The sequence below is a fragment of the Erpetoichthys calabaricus genome, chromosome 7 (genome assembly GCF_900747795.2).
Source record: "Erpetoichthys calabaricus chromosome 7, fErpCal1.3, whole genome shotgun sequence".
Taxonomy (NCBI): Eukaryota; Metazoa; Chordata; class Cladistia; order Polypteriformes; family Polypteridae; genus Erpetoichthys; species Erpetoichthys calabaricus.
The window spans coordinates 131815416-131835353 of NC_041400.2; the positions used below are offsets into that span (position 1 = coordinate 131815416).

At 36.2% G+C, this 19938-nt stretch overlaps 1 protein-coding gene across 3 annotated transcripts in view; it reads left to right on the top strand.

Moving 5' to 3' along the window:
• nrg1 (neuregulin 1) overlaps nucleotides 1–19938 on the top strand; it is a 169151-nt gene that overhangs the window by 27943 nt on the left and 121270 nt on the right. For all 3 annotated transcript variants that reach the window (XM_051929582.1, XM_028805397.2, XM_051929583.1), the window contains exons 2-3: nucleotides 13208–13370; nucleotides 14343–14464. In XM_051929582.1, the coding sequence (XP_051785542.1) occupies nucleotides 13208–13370; nucleotides 14343–14464 (285 nt within the window). The remainder of the gene's footprint in view (nucleotides 1–13207; nucleotides 13371–14342; nucleotides 14465–19938) is intronic.

Here is a 19938-nt window from a genome sequence, read left to right on the forward strand (position 1 = left end):
CCAAAACACACACATGGTACAAGCGAGAAAGAGTGCTAATAATCTGAAGTGCCCTTAACTACATTTTCTAATGATGCAATTAACAAATAGAAATGAAAGCCGACAAATTGCACTCTTCTAATTAGATCCATTATACCTCTGTGCAAATACAGTAGTCAAACTTCACTGCAAAACATTATGCTGTCATCTCACAGGTGCGCCTCTGTATACTGTTAGACTTGGGTACTGCTTGTTACTTCAGCCATGCCAGATCTTTTACATGGTTCTCTTATCCCCAGTGCATTCAAGGGGAAATTATTACTAACTGCTTCCCAGTATTTTAATTTACTGTACTCTATTACTGTTTGCAATGATTTAGAGCACTTTTGAAACAAAATACACCTGACATGATATACATTGGAGACATGGATTAAAAAGTACTAAACTAGGACATGAGATTAATTTTGTCTCCTTTTTCTGCCTGAACATGAATGTCTGAAATGGTCATAGTTTAGATTCTCTTTAGAGTCAGGTTTCAGTTCATTTGAGCAAAACGGTCAAATGCATTTTTACCACCAACATTCAAACTGAGTTTGCCGAAGAAATTAAAGTAACTATAGTATTGTACTGAATGTTTTTTTTACTGTTGATAAAGTATCATGACTATAGTGTGTGTTGAGTGATCAATTGTACAGTACAAATTTGTTTTGAAGGAAATGTTTAAAATGTCTGAAATATGCTGAGCTGAAGATATGGACAATTTCTGCCATGCATTGACCTCCGTATATGGCAAATGACTTTTTAAAACGTAGACAGAGGTTTTTTAGATACTTCCAGTATGATCATCTATGAATGCTGTAGATTTATGAAATTAAACTAATACAATGGAGGCAATTAGGCATTTTTTTTTCTTCCAAAAAAGGTTTTATTTGCAAAAATAAACCATGTAATGTCGAGCTTCCCAAATTAAACATGTAATGACCTGTTTACTTTTTGCATGTGTTTTATTGCATTTTTCTTCTACTAATGTGAATACAATTTGTGCAGTATACTGTGACTTCAAATGTTAAGAAACACTGAAGGCGGCAACAGAAGCAAAAAGTTGGGAATAGGATGGCTGCTTTGAAATTTTACAAATAAGAGAACAGTTTTAAAATAAAGAGAACTTGGACCTAAAACCTATCTCCTGTAATTCTTATGATAGCAATAGGCAGGAACACCTAATAGCTCATTTTGTGGAATATAGAAAAAAAGTTGCCTTGATAGCTTTAATTGCTTTTTTCAGAATTGGCGTAACATTGTTCATTGGCTCATAATTTAGATTTTGTTTTTATTTTTACACAGTACCCTACAATGATTAATTTCACTTTATTATTATGTAGCAATCTTTATAGTTGTCAGGTTTGTTTGATTTACAAATGTACATAAAACATACAGTATGTAAATGCATACTTGCATTCATACATTTTCAGACTCCAATTCAGGATTGCGATTAAGTTTACAAACAGGCATTTATTAAAAATTGCAAAAAAGTTTGTCATTGTTTTGGACAAGTTAGGCACATAACAGTTCATGAGCTCAATTTGGCTGAATAGCCAGTTCTCATTAAAATATTTCCAATCATTTTTTTTAAAGATGTTTGGTAATTTTTTAAGGCTAGAAAACTAAACTGAAATAATAGACATAACATTGCATTCTCAAGGTCTGTTTAGCCGTCTCTGGGTTATGGGGATCAAGAGCCTTTCCCTGTAACATCAGGTGCAGAGTAGGGACCAGTTCTGGCTATGGTGCTAGTCCAGCATAGAATACACTCTCAGACATTTCTAATACAGTTCTAATTTAGAAACTTCAATAAAACTAACATGGACAGCTTTTTGGATATGGAAGGAATAACTGGAGTATCTGGAGAAATACCTGCACAGATATGGGGTTGATGTACAATCTCCAAGTGGACAGCGGCTTACGGTGAGAAGCAAATCTATGAGTCTGGATTTGTGCCCAAAATGAGCTGGGTGTTGGGGCATTCCTGGATATTGATGATACACGTTCACAAATAATTGTCATTGGTTATTCCTTAGCATGTTTGTGTGTAGTTGATTTAACAGAGCAAGATGCAGAGGACAGGAAGATATGGAAAAAGATGATCCGCTGTGGTGACCCCTTTGTGTGTAGTTGATATTTAACACTTTGTTTTATATAAAATCGTTCCACAATTTAGCAGCGTTGTCAAATAATCAATTTATTTAGAACATTTTATGATGCATCATGCGTGTTACTCATTTTGCACTTGTACCCATCCCCACTCATTCACCCACATGCAGTGTTACAGACTAAGTTAATAAATTATACTCTTTAGGAAACTATCAACGGATTGCCATATTACTGCCTATGAGCCAAAATGACAATTATGCCTTTGCCCATTAATAAATCAATGTTCTGTTCATCTAACATAAATTAATTATTTAATGTCATGTTTGTCCCCCTTTGAGAAATAAGATTAGCCACAAACAATGTTAAATAATTTGTGCTGATTTTCACATATCATAATTTAAACATGTAAACGTCTGTTCAGTTGTGGTTTTGTTTACATTTATTATTTGTAAAATGACAATTAAAATGGCTACAGGTGATCAAATATAAAATGTAGTCTGCTTCTGTCAGCCTTTGGCAATTTTCTTTTTGTCCTTTTCCACTGCTCTTTTCAAAGGTTCCTCAATAATGAGTTGGCCTGTTATCCAATATTTATTGCTTTATCTTTTAAGAAATTAACAGTCTTTTCTGCTGGCATAATGGTAGAGATTCAAACATCTGCATTTTAGTGACAGGGTGACCATAATGTGGTGCAAAATAGATGGCACATAATAATAAATAATAATTTGTTGCATTGATATAGCCTTTTCTCACTACTCAAAGCACTCGGCAATTGCAGGTTAAGGGCCTTGCTCAAGGGCCCAACAGAGCAGAGTCCCTTTTGGCATTTGCAGGTTTCGAACCAGCAACCTTCCAATTGCCATTGCAGATCCCTAGCCTCAGAGCCACCACTACGCCATAACTGTAATTATAATTCTAAGATCATTTGTGTGTGTGTATATATATTTTTTTTTTATCACTAGGCAGTTTCACACTGTCAGGGAGATATATATATATTCTATTTAAATTAGATATTATATGTAAATATTGTGCTTTCCTGCTAAATGAAGCTATTTATATACCTTTTTTCAGCTTACTTATCCACATTTCTACAAGCCTAGTAGAAGCAATCAGCTGAGTAGAATCTTGGGAAAACAATGGGGGAATAGAACCCTGTCAGATATTCTCATGTGCCATCTCCAGCATTTCCCAGTGCACAGCAGGTGCAAGTGCGACATGCCTCTCGTCCCGAGGCACAATTGAGGTGCCCAACTCATTTACACACCTCCACACATGTATGCAGCCATGTACCCCAATTAACCACTGAGTGAAATGTGCTTGTGCACCCTGCATCTGATTTTGGGCCTGAACACTACCTGAGACATGATTATTTAAAATTCTCCCAACGCTATAGACCACTCATCACAGACACTTAATGCACTTCCAATATACTCAAGTCAACCATATACAGTGTGTACAGTTTAAGTAACGCAGCATATATTATAGGCATAGAAAAGAGTTGCGCATTACTGCATCATAATGTCTTTTGTCAGCTGTACTGTAGGTGGTCCAAATTAACTATGTAGCCAACATTTATTACATTGCAAGTTTACAACACAAAAGTGTAAGTAAACATGCAAACAGCACACTTTTTAAAGTATTTGCATAGTATACAATGGGTAAAAGACAAACAAGCATAACATAACAAGGCCTGGGAGGCCATGTGAGAAGGATGTGCTGATTGTGCATAGCTTCAAACTGAACCTCCAAGCTAAAGTGATTTTGTAATTGCATTTGAACTATGTACAGATTAGGCTATTAGGTTTGTAGACTGCTGGTTTATAAAATAGGTAGTAGTATAAATTACAGTAGTATTATATGCATCTGTAATGAAAACCCACATTATATACACATATGTTATGTAGATGGTTTGAATAAACAAGATTTCTCATGTTAAAGAGCAGTAAAACATTCTTGATATGACAGGCAGTAGTGCAAACTGTTGTACCATTATACTGTTTTCAAAATAAAACAGAATGATTTGAGAAAAGGTCAATGAGGTATTCCTTCCTAGAATACCACCTATGCATGCCAACCGGTTCATTTAACTTCTTGTTCCAATAAGGTGTTAAGTCACTTAAAATTGCTAAAATCAACCTGAAACATTCTTTTGTAACTCGATTTCAGCTTTACTGTTTATTCAGAAATCGTTTCTTGAAACAATCAATATGTTCTTAGCACTTGCTGGAAAGTGTAAAAATGCAATGTACAGTACCAAACACCATTGCATATCTCAAATCATGTTCTAGAATGCAAATAGAAAGACAACCATAAAGTTCTAATTTTGGGTACACCTTCTAATATATTGTTTGAGTTCATGTACCAAGGTTGTTTTTAAATTGATAAAAATTTTTCTGTAGATTTATTCTTTATAGAAACTTATATATGACAATCTAGCTTTCACTAAATGTCCAAATGAGTGGTGCTTTTAAATAGCAGTGTAGCTGGGCATTTAGGAAAGCTACAGATGATTTGAATGGTTTGTGACATGACATATTTTGTGTATTGAATTCCTTGGAGCTGTATTCTGTTATTCTGTTGTCAAATGAAATAAAGTGAAGTAAATGACTATCTATTTTTCTCAGACTGAGTCTAGTTAGATATTTTACAATTACGTGCTGTCATTAAAATAATGTTTGGTGTGATCTTTTCCTGAACATAGTAAATCTGTAAATTAATTTGTGCCATTTCATTGTTATGTGCACCAACAGCTGTGCTGGTGACACATTAAATTAAGCAGATGTGCACATAAGCAGCACTAGAGTTGATTTTTAGGAAATGTCTCTTCTAATATTGTTTTGAGCTTTGTTCATTCAGACCACCCTTGCACAGAAAGGTTGCAAATTATCAGCCAGATCTTTTCTCCATAATCTGAGTAGTATTGAAATTGATGTAGCTAATGAAGTGAAAATTCATTTTGTGGATATGACTGAATAAGTGTTTAGCTATATTCAAGACTTAAGATATGTAGCAAAAAAGTGAACCGGAAATCTAATGCCAAAAAAGATTAATTTTATGAATTTTATACCAGAATTCTGAGCTTTTACAGGGAATATAATTTTTCCCCCCTTCTTTTACCCCATTTTGGAGTTATAGATTCAATAGAACAGAGATTGTTACTGTAGCTGTCTTAAGTAACAACTAACAAAATACATTTTAAGTTGTTTTGATGTGCCCACTACTGTATCTGTTCCGTTCCCAATAAATTCATCAATGGGAGCTCATCAACAAAGAGACATGGAAAATAAGATTTAGTAAAAAATAATAGTTATAATTAATAATTCATTACTTGACACCCAAGAACACTGCACAAAGACATTTTAAAGACAAATGCACTAATCCACTTTCACATCATACATGGTGCCTTGCTCCAAAACATTTACTCAGAGGAAAAACAAAAAAAAGAAACTCCAGGTATGCTAGAGAAGAAGAAAAAAACACAAAATCTACAGGGGTTCAAGACTGAAAGACTGTGAGAAAGCCAAATTAACATAATGGGTTTTAGCAGGTTTTTTTTTTTTTTTTTTTATTATAAAGTTCCACAGTGTTAGTGCCAAATTAAAACTGATCAAACTGTGAATACTGTGTAGTTAAAATGCTGCACAGTGTCTTTAATAAACCTATCGGGTAGTCTTTTATTGCACATTCGTATCTACTTTGCCCCTCCATCTCTTCCACCAGAAGGGACAATCCTTTCCATAGCTAAGCCTTTGCTGTAGAAATGCGTACCCCTGGAAGCGTCTTGCCAAATGAACACTGTATAGTTAAAATTATTAAAAATGTATTCTAAAAGACTGTAGAAAGTATTCTATATCAATTTCATATTTAATGTGCCTCTCTATCGCATCCACTTCAGTGGACACTTCTTCTCCACAGCTCAGCCTTTGTTGTTAAAATGCTCATCTATTTACAAATTGAACACTGGACAGCTAAAATTCTTCAAATTGTATTTTAAAAGGTTGCAGAAAGTCTTCTTTTTCATATTCATGTCTACAGTGGCCTCATCCATGGGGGTTTTGGCAATCCTTTCCACGGCTGGAGCAGAGCTGTAGAAATGTGTGAACCCTGCCTTCTTTGATTTTGCCTCAAAGTGTAGCAGCTATTGACCATTGTGTTCTCACAATGAAAGGGATATCAGACAGACCATTAAGGAATGAAAAGTTTCAGGAGTTTCTGAAGCACTCGTGCCCCAGGATAACACACAGACAGATTGAAAACTAAACAGCAGGTAAAGTACATGAGCAGTACCAATCCAGGCATTGCCTTTCAGAATATATAACTGAAAGGTGTAAGTCTTGCCAACTTTAGAGAGAACCTTCAATCACATGTTGAGAAAAACGGTGGATGCTGCAGTTAAGGAATTGGAAAGCCAGTTTGAAAATATGAGGGGTAATATACAGCAAGGAAGCTCACATGGATCTGATATCATTTACTGCTTCTCCGTCATCTATTGTGATTCATGGCCAGATGATTTTACCACTTTTGGAGAAGAAGAAGGAAGACCAAATTTCACTGGGTAACGCTCCTGACACTGACATTCTGATGGTCAATGACACAGACTCAGAGCCTGAGTAATAATGCACTGTTCTTAATGACTGTACATAGTTGTAAAATTACCCAAATCATCAAGACATACATAAAAGCAGAAGGGAAGGATGCATTGCACAGAGAGAGACAGAGAGATAAAATAAATTTGGTACACATACATGCAGGTTAGAAAGACAAGAGATTTTATTTTTTGGTACTTAAATCAATGTGTAAAATATTAATCTTTCAAAGCTATTGGCTCCTAATTTTTTTCTTTTAGGAGCCACTGGCTCCTTGAGGTGAATTTTTGTCTGGAGCGCTGTGAATCTAGCTAGATCAGTGATCTAGTACTATGCCTTTTGAGCCTTTGTGAAAGCCGTTTCTTCCCTTTTTTGCCTAGACCTAAGTATATAAACATCTTGCCTGCCTTAAGGATTCTGTTTTTGTGATATGTCCATCTCTGCACTGTTCATGGGTTGATCTTCTATTCTTTGCTTTGTCCTTTTTAGGTTATAAACTGTAAACTGTTATTTAATCTGGCTTTGTCAGTGACCCTCTCCATTGTTCTCCTGATCAGAATCCGTAAAACCAATCTGGCTGATGCTGCTGGAAAAACATGACAATTCATCCTTCTGCTTCATGTGTTCATGCACATCCTTTATGCCAGAGTGATGTATCTTAGAACATGGTCAGTCATTATGAGCCTGACCGCGTTCTCTAATCTCCTTTAAGAAAACGGACCAATATAGTCTACTTTCCATCCATTCTAATATTATGGATGTACCTATTTTAAACTTACTTATGGGGGAAGTGGTGCCTTTCAAGTGATTTCTTCATTTTAGACCTGCAGCCATTTGTTTGAACTTCATCCCCATTTAATTTCTCATAATCCATTATAGTGCAAGGTAAACAATATAATGGTTATCAATTAACAAAATTATGAATACAGTTTGAAAAGTTAAAATTCTAGCATCCTTTTTTAAGCTGTTTTTTTCCTTTTTTTGTCATGGTCTAGGCTATAAGTACAGTATTCTAAAGGTGAATAAACAAAAAACCCAAGGCTAAGTCCAACACTACATAGTTGCAGCTCTTTAATGATAATGATAATAGAACTTAATTTGTCCCCAGGGAAATTTGGCTTTTTACAGAAGCTCTTTAAATAAACTGAGCTTCTGTAGCAGGTTGCCGCTTGTGTGCACACTCAGTGTTACATGAAACATATAAGCAATAAGAAAGAGCTGGCAGACATATGTATATACAGGGCTATTCAAAACGAAAGAGCAGATTTCAAAAATTTATTTCAAACAAACTACAGGTAAAATTCCATTACAATGAACTGCCAGGGACCTAAAAAATATTTCATTGTAATGAAAATTTCGTAGTAATGAGATTCTGTATTTGTCACTGTAGTGCTTTCTTTAACTTGCGTTCAGGCAGGCATTTGCAATCATTTCAATAGCTTCTTTCGCATTAATTTTAATCTCCTTCTGTATACAAGTTATGCTGATGAGTTTTTCTCGGCATTTCCTTGTGATAATGCACTTTCAGGGTGCGAGTGATGCCCAAATCCAATGCTTGAAGCACTGCTGTGCAATTTAGGTGGGAGGAATTCAACGCAAACATTATCTAAATGTGGAAGCATGTTGTGAGCAGCACAATTATCAATCAGAAGCCAAATCAACCTTTTCTTCTTCTTCATATTGTGAGGTTTCTGAACTCTTTTGGGATACCCCCCACCCAACGGGAATGACACGCTGAAGTGCGTCCCGAACTGCAATTGCCACGACTGTGGAAGATTGTTTGTCCGTTGCCAGGGCAGGGCAACAGCAGGCTTACAGCGCTGTTGCTTGGGTAAGTGGTCCCTAGTTACTGAATTCACAGCTTCCTCAATTCAATGTTGCAAATCTTGAAGATTAGTGGGCACAGATGGAACAAACACTCTTTCTTTAATGTACCCCATAGATAAAAATCGCAGTGGGTAAGGTCTAGAGACCTGGGAGGCCATAGATGATGAGCAAGATCTTTTTGTCCACCTCTTCCAATCCAATGTCCTGGAATGGTGTCATTCAGGTAATGATGGCCCTCCAAGTGGAAATGAGGCAGGGCGCCATCTTGCATGAAAATGAAGTCATTCGAATCTTCTTGAATTTGGGGAAACAACCCGTTTTGTAGCATGTCCAGGTATGAAAATCCAGTCACAGTTTGCTCCTCAAAAAAGAAGGGTCCTAAACTTTGTTTGCAGAAATAGCACAGAACACATTTGTCTTCGGTGAGTCTTTTTCGTGTTCGACGACTATGCAAGGATTTTCATACCCCCAAATTCTAACATTGTGGCTATTAACCTTACCAGAGAGATGGAAAGTTGATTCTTCCGAAAAAAATGAGTAATTCAGGAAAATTGTCCTCTTCCATATCCTCCAGAAGTTCAGTGCAAAATTCAAACCTTTTTTATGGACGTCATGATGCAATGCCTGCAGTAATTGCAACTTGTAAGGCAGACGCTGTCTAAGTACACGCCATACCGTGGTTTGAGGAATTCCAAGTTCAATGCCTGCCCGTGATGTGGATTTCCTAGAGCTCCGTTAAACATACCTCAGATACGCTCAACATTTCGATTAGACATGCGTGGACGACCAGTGCTTTTACGTTTGCATATGCAACCTTCTTCTACGAATTTTTTATGCCACTCATAAATTTGCTTATGACGAGGCGGCTGTTTGTTGAATGTCGTTGGAATTCTTTTAGCTGCACTTGAACAATGGACTCACACTTCTCAAATTGTAGCACACAAAATGATTTCTCTTGTGATGTTGTCGCCATTTTACTATAAATTACAAACTGTGCTCGGTGGCATTCACTGGTACTTTTAGGCAGGCTTTTAAACTTTGAACTTTCCTCTATCCAGTAATGTGCGGAATGTGTTTCTGTCTTATACAGTCTGAAATAAATTTTTTAAATCTGCTCTTTCATTTTGAATAGCCGGTATAGTATAAGTACTGTATATGTACTGTATGTATATTGTGGACGAATAGAAAAAACACAGGATTAGTCCAGAGAAGTATTGGGGTACCAGCCGGGTTGCTCCTTTTTAATCCTATTGGCAGTTGTAAACAGAACATGCACAAAAGGGTGCAAAGTATAAACCAAACACAAACGGGCTTCTTATCTTTTCAAAGGGTTAGATTACAAAAGCAGCTCTAGATTGTGGAGCTACATCCTCTTGTAAGTCCTGTTCCAAAGGAGACATCACCTTTCAGGGGCATCAGGTTTTTATAACTTTCTGAAAAGAAAGGGCAGGGTCAGTTGCCCTCAAGGGCCATCTTATCGGTGCTGTGGGGTAGAAAAGAAATGGTACCATTAGTGACTGCACTCTCTCTCATCGTGGGGTATTTTACACCTTAGATGAGCCCAGAAGGTTTTCCACTGATGTGCATATGTGGCAATAATATATTCTTTTCCTTCCTTTTTTGCATCTATTCCCACTTCCATCTGGGGTCAGTATTTTATAGGTATGTACACTAATCCCTTTGCGATTTACTGGGGTAAGGGGGGCAGGGCCCCTGCTAGTGCAAAAATCCGCTAATATATTTTGGGCTTATGATTACTGTATATTCTAAGTTTATTGCAGTAAATAAGATACAAAAAGTTTTGAGAAATGCTAGACAGAAGATCACTGTAGAAATTCAAATCTACTGTTTAAGACTGGCTGCCAAGCCAAAGATGTGTGGTGTCCCTCAGGCAAAGTCCAGCGCTTCGTTAGTGAGCTGTTAACTTTTTATAAAATTAAAACTGTAATTTATGTGTATATTTATGGTAGTAAATGACAAAGCAGATTAATATTACAGATACAAAAGTAATCCAACAAAACATTAAGCACAAAATGATAAACATGATACAGTCCAGTTTCGCAGAGGAAGGTGGTACAGTTATGAAATTAAATCCTCTATGAAAAACCTCCTGAAAGTTATGTAAAGCATTATCCTACTTTGATGCTGATGTATGTGAATATTTGCAGAAGTAGGGAGCACTCCCAGACAAAGACGTTTTCCAACCCAAACGAATTCACATGAACAAGTGGCTACTGGACAAAACCTTTTATTGTTTTACCTTATATATCTTCACTTCAAATCAGAACTGATTGAGTAAGAATTAAAAAGTAGAAATTTCACCTTTTCCTATCCCAATACTTACTGTCATGTAAAATAGGGGCAGGGAGCATTATTGTAAACTATTTGCTTGAAAATTTCCAGCAATAAAACTTAATGTTTCATATTTGTTCCCTCATATTTATTTAAATCCGTATTGTTCACTTATATAAGGAAAAAATGGCACCTTCACTATCCCAGTACTTAGGGATGCCACTAAATGCACATATGTACAGTAGGTATTATAGGTGCAAAGATAATGCTTAAAGAACTTGTTTCAATTTGTTGTGTCTAATCTTTTGCAGTTTTCATCACATATCTAATACTAGGACTTTCTATATACCAGCTCCAAAGCTGTATTATAGACATTCCCAGACCAGGCCAAATAAATGTTGCTTATCCCAATACTACTTTAACTCTTGTGTGTTTTGACATTGGCAACAGTAGAGTTTTAGAATTTTTATTAACTGTAGAGCAGAGTAAAACAGAACTGTATTTTATTGCATATTTGTTTTCAGCAGATAGAAATTTTACATTTGTTTGCTTTGTGAAATATTTGTATGTTACATTACAGTACATTATGCTACTGAACCAACAATCAAAGTAATGACAAGGTTAGGAGATAACGTTTTCAAATAACGATTGATTGCTGGTGTTACTTAATATTAAAAGCAGGTCCCAAATGTTGCAATAATTTTCCAGTTTCATATTGCATAAGGTGAGTTTAGATTATTTACTTTGCTCTTTACTCTTTTATGGTAGTTTTTAATGCTGATGCATCTTAGGTTCTTGATTTATTAGCTGCAGTGTTTCCTAATTTTGATTTAAGCCTGATTTTTAAAGTAGTGTAGGTAATTTCAGCTGATGTTCCTGCTTAGAATTATATAAAGTAAAAATGATAATTGCCACTTTAGTCAGCTTGACAGTATGATAATAAATATACCAATTCAAAGTATGAACTCAAAATGTGTGTGTGTGTGTTTTAGTTTTGTTTTGTTTTAAGCAAATCCAGTGATTACCTAGATTTAATCAGCACTGATAGAGGTATAGCTGAAAACCATCTAACCAGTGAAGTGTGCAGATGTTTACTTTTTCTTTTCTTTTAATTTTAAAATAGCTAACAAAATCATCCTTATTATTAATTACACTTAAGTTATACTTGCATAGTGTTGCTTCCAAGCCATGCAATCAGCAATAATACATATTCCATAAGTCACTCAGGAAGACGGGTGGCATTTGGCAGAGGTGTTACAGGTGCTGAGTGTACTTTGTCAAACATTGTTATTTGATCACATGTACAGGTAAAGGTAGAGTAAAGTCATATTAAGACCCCCCATAGAACCCTGGAACACTAAACTCCTTAACTGGCAGTTGATCTTACTTTTAACAATGCACCACATGGACACCGGGTCATTTATTGTAGCACAACATTTCTCACTCTTGTTTTTTGATCTGGGTTAGGAAGGGGGGGTGGTCCCCCTTAGTCATTTTGGCACACAGATAGTGAATCATTTACTGGATACCGTGATGATTTACGGGAGGGGGGTTATTTGTAAAAAAAAAAAAAGGCCCCTTAAAATCACAAGCCCCTGGGTACGTACCTAGAATGCCCTAATATAGAGGTATTTTTAACAGAAGTCAGAAACTGCTGCTAACACTTTTGAAGAAGTATACTAAGTTCCTGGTAGTTCTGTAAAATAGTTTTCACTTTACATACTTTTAAACAATTTTATGATACTTAATTTATGTGATATATTCTGAAAAAAACAGCCTTGCTATAAAAAGTATTTAAGCATAAATGAGTGGAAAATTGTGAATAATAATGTAAAGTATAAACGGGACTACATAGCAAATATATTAATACATAGAATAATTATAATCGTTATGGGAGTGTATTACATATTTGGATATAATTATTTGTGGTTAAAGAATAGGTAAAACTTTAAAAAATTGGAATTTCGGAGAATTCAACAGATAAGAGAAGAGCATACAAGCCTTGATTAATAAGAGCATTGGAAAACATTTCCCCATAAGCAGGTTTACATTGCGAAGATGATGTTAGCATTGGAGTTAAATTGAGCTTTCAGAACAGGAAAGCAGGCTTCATAATGGAACCACACACACATTATTTTTCTTTTATATATCTAGAATGAAATAAAATAAATTGGCCAATATTCATTATACTCTACTCCTTAATAGACGTGTTAAAATGTAATATGGGTTGTGTTTAACATTCAAGACTGGGCTCTAGTGAAAATGAACTGATGTTCTTCAGTATCTGAAACATGAATACAGCTGGTGGTAATTCACAGAAATTAACTCAACTGTTTGCATGTCCTTTTTTCTATTTTGTCCTTGTCCAATAGTGCCCCCGAAGTTAAAGAAAATCAAAAATGTAAAAATAGAAGAAGGAAAAAAGGCTGTTTTGAAATGTGAAGCCAGTGTGGGAAAGCCGAAATTTGCTTGGTACAAAGATGGAAAGCAATTGGATGAAAAGGTTAGAAATATGAAGATCAAGGAAAGACGAAAGTAAGTATACAAGCATTTTCCTAATGGCATTTGCCACTTGCAACTAAACATTTCCTGTTCTGCTTTCTCAGTGAGTCATTGATGCAATGCTGCCAGACAATATTCCCCTTCTCTCCCTTTCCCAAAACTTTTTATCCCTGCCCTCAGTTTGTGCAAAGAGTATCAAAATTTACTTTCTTTTAACTGCCCTATGATGTACTTAAGAAGGCTGCCCTCTGACTAACTCTAATTCTATCTGGACTTATACTTGAGTCATGAAACATTTATTTGTGCAGTAAACTCAAGATCTGTTAAATTCTATAGTATGGACATCAACACAAAACATCCCTGTATACTAATAATGTGTGCTTTATATGCATAATCTGAACTATTCAATATAAAGTGTTTTAATTACCATATAATGGCTGAATTCTACAGGATCTTGTACTAAAAAAATCATATTTTTTTAAAATCACAACTTTTTTGAATTTGTTAACAGAAAATAAGGAAAAACACTAACATACCCTCACCTAGCCTATACCAAAAACATCTTCAAACTATTTGAATCTGAAGCATTTGAACATTTCCCTTTCACTTCTTTACATCAGTTTACATATCTAGGTGTTACAACCACATGTTGATTTTAAAGGTTTGTTTAAATTTAATTTTAATTCTTCTGTGTTAATTAAGAAATTTTACTTTATTCACATTTTATGTGAGCACTATTTAATAAAATTGTATATCTCACTATTAAAACATTCATGGATAAAGATTAAACTTAAACAACCTCACAAGAACAGTATTATAAGCTTTAAAAAGTGCAAGTTGAAAGAAACTCTAATCAATTTTGTATAGTTCAAAACATGCATTTGGAGAAGGATGAGCTTGTATGCTACTCTGTAAAACATAGAGGGTTTTGATATCACTGTCCCTTTAGCACAAGTCTTTCGAAAATAATGAATGTTTTTTTTATATTGTGCTTGTTTTCTATAGTAAGATGGCGTCTGAAATTCAGATCAGAAAAGTAACGGCGTCACATGATGGGGAGTACATATGTGAAGCTTTCAATCAACATGGAAAAGACAGGGCCACAGTCAGACTACATGTTATTACAGGTAGGAGAATCTACAAATATTATACAATTAATGAATGAATGGGGCACTTTTATAGAATATCTGCAGCCACTATAAGGAATAACTAAGAAGGAAGATGTTTGGAGTAGTTTAAATATTACATCCTTGCCAAATCATGTATGAATAAACAGTGCACTCATAATGATGCTTTCATTGCCTTTATGGGTGTTATTGTCAATAGACTAACCCTTTGTCCTGTCGTTTTGTAATATGCATTTAAGGTCACTTGTATCTAGCTGTCATATTTTTTTTTCAATTAGTGGATAGTACTTTTTTGAACTAATGCCAAGCTTAAAAAGCCGCGTCATTACTTTATATTCTACACCACAGCACAGAGGCAAGGACATTTGGTACTCTGGTGTTCGATAATGTGGGCATTAAGCATTAAGCCAAGAGACTAAAAGAACCTAAGAAATAAAATGGAAAAAAAAGACTTAAGATTTTTATGCCATTACACTTAGAATACAAACCTTCTACAATAAATATATCATATGTTGTTTTCATTTATATCCGTACTAATTTAATCTTCAGTGGAGCTTGTAAACATCTAGTCTATGTATTACTGAGACGTGTAGATTTAATCCTTAAGTTAACAACAAAAAAACAATTCCACACTTAATTAAAGAAAACATTCTGTTAAAGGTTTTGCTTTATTGTGACAGTAAAGTAACAAGATGAGCTTTAATTATTGTTTTTTGAATGGTATTTTGGTGTGGTTTGTCTCCTAAAAATTTGCACCCTGGCACATTCTTCACATTATAAATATTTAGCCATGGAATACCTTTAAAAGTCTCTTTTAAGTAAACACATTTAAGAGCTTGGAAAAATCATTCAAGTTTGGTAGCTAATTACTTGTTAAGTATTACATTCCTCTGTTTCATTCAGATTACATTCAGATGATCAAGTTACTTGTCTGTGAGTATCTGCCTTTATTGTTAAATGAGGCTAGACATAATAGTTGAATGTCATATTTGCTACTTTGTTTAAGCAGCATGATAGAGACTATATTTGCCCTTTTTATAAATCTCAACATTCTATACAAGTCTTCTCTGTGCAGATTTGTATTAGCCTTCTGAGTGTCCTACACTGTTGAATGACTTTTCACTCTAGCAGGTATGCATTGGCCAATCATGAAATTCCCTAACAATTCCACTCCATAGCCTATTAATGTCAACACTGGGAACAGATTATTCCTTTTTTAAATACTTTTTCTTCCTTCCTTGTCATTTTATATCTGATCACCATGATTATAATAGGTGGTCCCAGAATTAATAGTCACTTGAGTTCTGCAACTGCTAATCAGAGCTGTGCCACTACCAATAATAATACATTTTATTTATATAGCACCTTTCCCATATTGTATTAGTGTTGTGCAAAAAGCATGGTAATAATCAGTGGTGATAAGGTCATTCTTAAAGTGGGATTTTTAAAAAAATATACAGTAAATGTATTGATTTTCTCATAGGGCATATTCAAATTAATTACAGTAGACAAGTACAGATTTTCCTGAACTGTTTCTTGTTTGCCCCAACCGCAAATTGGATTAAGGAGGTTTGTAGATTGATTGATTGGATTTGTCCGGTTTATTTCCTTCAGTTCATGCTTGTTTATTAAATGTTTGTTTTAAGACTTGCTTTTTTGATATACCATAATTTAAATACTTCATCTATATAAGAATGGTGCTGTCTTGCCATATGCATTTTCTTTTTCTATTTTAATTTTTTTTATATAACCACCTTGCTATAATAATCTTCTTAGGACAGTACTCCACGTACAGTGACCCTGCTTTTTCCTCAAGGTCACCCCTAAACTTTTGAGGTGGCTTTTATCACTAAGAATTGTACTGATGTTGAAAATCACTTAAATATGTTTACAGTTGGAGTTCTAACATTTTGTCAGGAATACTATATTAACAGCTTGATTATTTATTTCTGTATTTGTTTGTTTGTTTATCCATCCATCCATTTTCCAACCCGCTGAATCCGAACACAGGGTCACGGGGGTCTGCTGGAGCCAATCCCAGCCAACACAGGGCACAAGGCAGGAACCAATCCTAGGCAGGGTGCCAATCCACCACAGGACACACACAAACACACCCACACACCAAGCACACACTAGGGCCAATTTAGAATCGCCAATCCACCTAACCTGCATGTCTTTGGACTGTGGGAGGAAACCGGAGCGCCTGGAGGAAACCCACGCAGACACGGGGAGAACATGCAAACTCCACGCAGGGAGGACCCGGGAAGCGAACCCGGGTCTCCTAACTGCGAGGCAGCAGCGCTACCACTGCGCCACCGTGCCGCCCTTGTTTGTTTATTTGTTTATGTATTTCTATCTCTGCTGATTTTGATTTGATGTTAATTTGAATCATTTTCTACAAAGGGTATGTTTCTTTTCTGCACATACTCTACAGAGTTACTGTGAAAAATAATTAGTGTGTGAATAACCTTTTCAAGAAAATACATAATTTTACTTTCATAATATTCATTCAACAGTAATACATCAAAATTTTTCATTACCCTGCACAAACAGAAAAATGGTTCTGTGCAAATACTGGATATTTACTGGGTCACTATAAAAACCCATATGTGTGTGGCGTATAAGGTGGCCGAAAGTAAGGAAAGTAGACAGCCCATTAAATTAGTGGATTTGACTGTTTTCAGCCAAATACATTGCTAAACATCAACGGCAGAATGGCTCTGTGATTTGCAACGTTGCACTGTCATAGGATGCCACATTTCTATGAAGTCAGTTTATCAAATTTCTGTCCTGCTAGTGTTACTGTGATAAACTATGTGGTGTGTTGTGGTGGTTGTGAAGTGGAAATGTCTAGGGGTAGCAACAGCTCAGCTTTGAAATGTTAGGTCACACAAGCTCACATATTCCAAGTGTTGAAGCATGTAGTACATAAAATCATCTGTCTTTAGTAGCAGATCTCTTTCCTGAGTCCCAAACTGCTTCTGTAGGCAACTTTGACAGGAGCTTTATGAACTGAGTTTCTGTGGCCAAGCAGCCACACGAGCCTAAGATCACTTTGTGTATTGCCAAGCATTGGCTGGAGTAGTGTAAACTGCACCATCATTGGACTCTGGAACAGTAGAAACATGTTCTCTAGAATGATGAATCACACTTCACCATCTGCCAAGGTAATGCTGCCAGCCTGAATACATAGTCCGAAGTGTAAAGTTTGGTAGAGGGGGAATAATAATAAACTGGGCCTATGTTTTTCATGGTTTGAACTAGGCCTCTTAACTCCAGTGAAAGGAAGTCTTAATCCAGCAGCATTCAGTAACATTCTAAGGGATTGTATGATTCTAAGTTTTTGGCAACAGTTTGTGGAAGGGTTTTTCCTGTTTCAATATGATAGTGCGTCTATTTAAATTGAGGTTTATGCCAAAATGGTTTGCAGAGGTTGGTGTGAATGAACTTGATTAGTCTGCACAGAGCCTTGACCTCAGCCCAGTCAAACATTTGGGAAGATTTGGAATGATGAAGATGAGCCAGGGTTTATCACCCAACATCAGTGCTTGACCTCAAAAATGTTCTTGTGATTGAATGAAGGTGAATCTTCACTGCCAAAATCTAATGGAAAGCCTTTACAGGGTGTAGGCAATTATAGGGGGACACCGACTGAAAAATGTGCAGAGAGAGATTATATAGAAAATGTTTTTCAGCATTTTAAAAGAACAGCCAACTTCATTGTTCTTTACTCTGATATCTGTAAGAGGCTTAAAAAAAATCATATTAATTTCTATACAGTATGACTATCATAGGAAACATTTAGGAAGACATTACATAACTTTGTCAGAACTGTAAATGCTTTGCTTTTGTATATTATTTCACCAATACTTGATAGGCATCATTGCAACCTATAAGAGTTACTTAATGTTGTATTTTTTAATCTAGGTTTTTACTGCTCAATACTGTGTGCTTTATAAAGGAGAAAAGTAATGAAAGAGCCATTTCAGCATGATTTACAGAGATGCACTGGTTGTCATGCAGCATGCTATTGATTTGTGGGTTACTTCCCTCCGATGAGAGTTCCCTTACAGGAGGCACCATATAAAACCACCCCTGTAATTTGACACTTTGTGTTATCATTATCCTAGTCACAGAGGCCATTCTTAAGCACGCCTGAGTCTTTCCTTTCGAACTCAAACAGAGGAAGTCATTTCTCATTCTTTCCAGGGATATCATGACCTGCATTTGTCCCTTGTATTGTCGGAAAATGCTTCAGCGTCTGCAAAGCAGAAAGTCCATTGAGAAAACATATTAATTTCTGTGTTCTTTACATATGGTCTGTACTTCCTGCATTTATTGCAGCTGTTCCTTCCTGAAACTCTTAGAAAAAAAAGAATTAGGATCAGATCATGTGTAATTTCTTTAGAGATCTACCAGTGACAACTGGTATTTTTTATCTTTATTTATGAATCATTTGATAATTAGTGTGCAAAATCTACTAGTAAATGATGTTTATCTTTTACATTGGTTACAGCCATGCAGTGCAGAGTATTTATTAGTGAACCTTTTGAACTCTTTCATTGAGAAATTGGGATTTTATGTCAGTCAGTCATTATCCAACCCACTATATCCTACCACAGGGTCACGGGGGTCTGCTGGAGCCAATTCCAGCCACCACAGGGTTCAAGGCAGGAACAAATCCCGGGCAGGGCGCCAGCCCACCGCAGTGGGATTTTATCTGTAACAAGAAAACCTTCAGAACTGTTCTTGTTTTATAAGTAGGCATTTTTAGAATATAGAAGTGTATATTATATATGGAATATACAAGTTCTGCATAAACATCCTTTTAAACATAGGGAGTGAATAATAAGTAAAAATTAAATCCACTGTAAAAAGTAAAAGTTTGAAATGCAGAGCTTTAGCTAGTGAGCCTTCGTCAGGTGTGTTAAATGCATCTTGCATGTTAAGAAGACTGTGTATTACAACAGTAACAGAATACATGTCTGAATACAGATTTTGCTTGTGACAGAACTGTACAATGTTACTGTGTTATTTTTATCCATCCATCCATCCATCCATTGTCTCCCGCTTATCCGACGTCGGGTCGCGGGGGCAGCAGCTTGAGCAGAGATGCCCAGACTTCCCTCTCCCCGGCCACTTCTTCTAGCTCTTCCGGGAGAATCCCAAGGCGTTCCCAGGCCAGTCGAGAGACATAGTCCCTCCAGCGTGTCCTGGGTCTTCCCCGGGGCCTCCTCCCGGTTGGACGTGCCCGGAACACCTCACCAGGGAGGCGTCCAGGAGGCATCCTGATCAGATGCCCGAGCCACCTCATCTGACTCCTCTCGATGCGGAGGAGCAGCGGCTCTACTCTGAGCCCCTCCCGGATGACTGAGCTTCTCACCCTATCTTTAAGGGAAAGCCCAGACACCCTGCGGAGGAAACTCATTTCAGCCGCTTGTATTCGCGATCTCGTTCTTTCGGTCACTACCCAT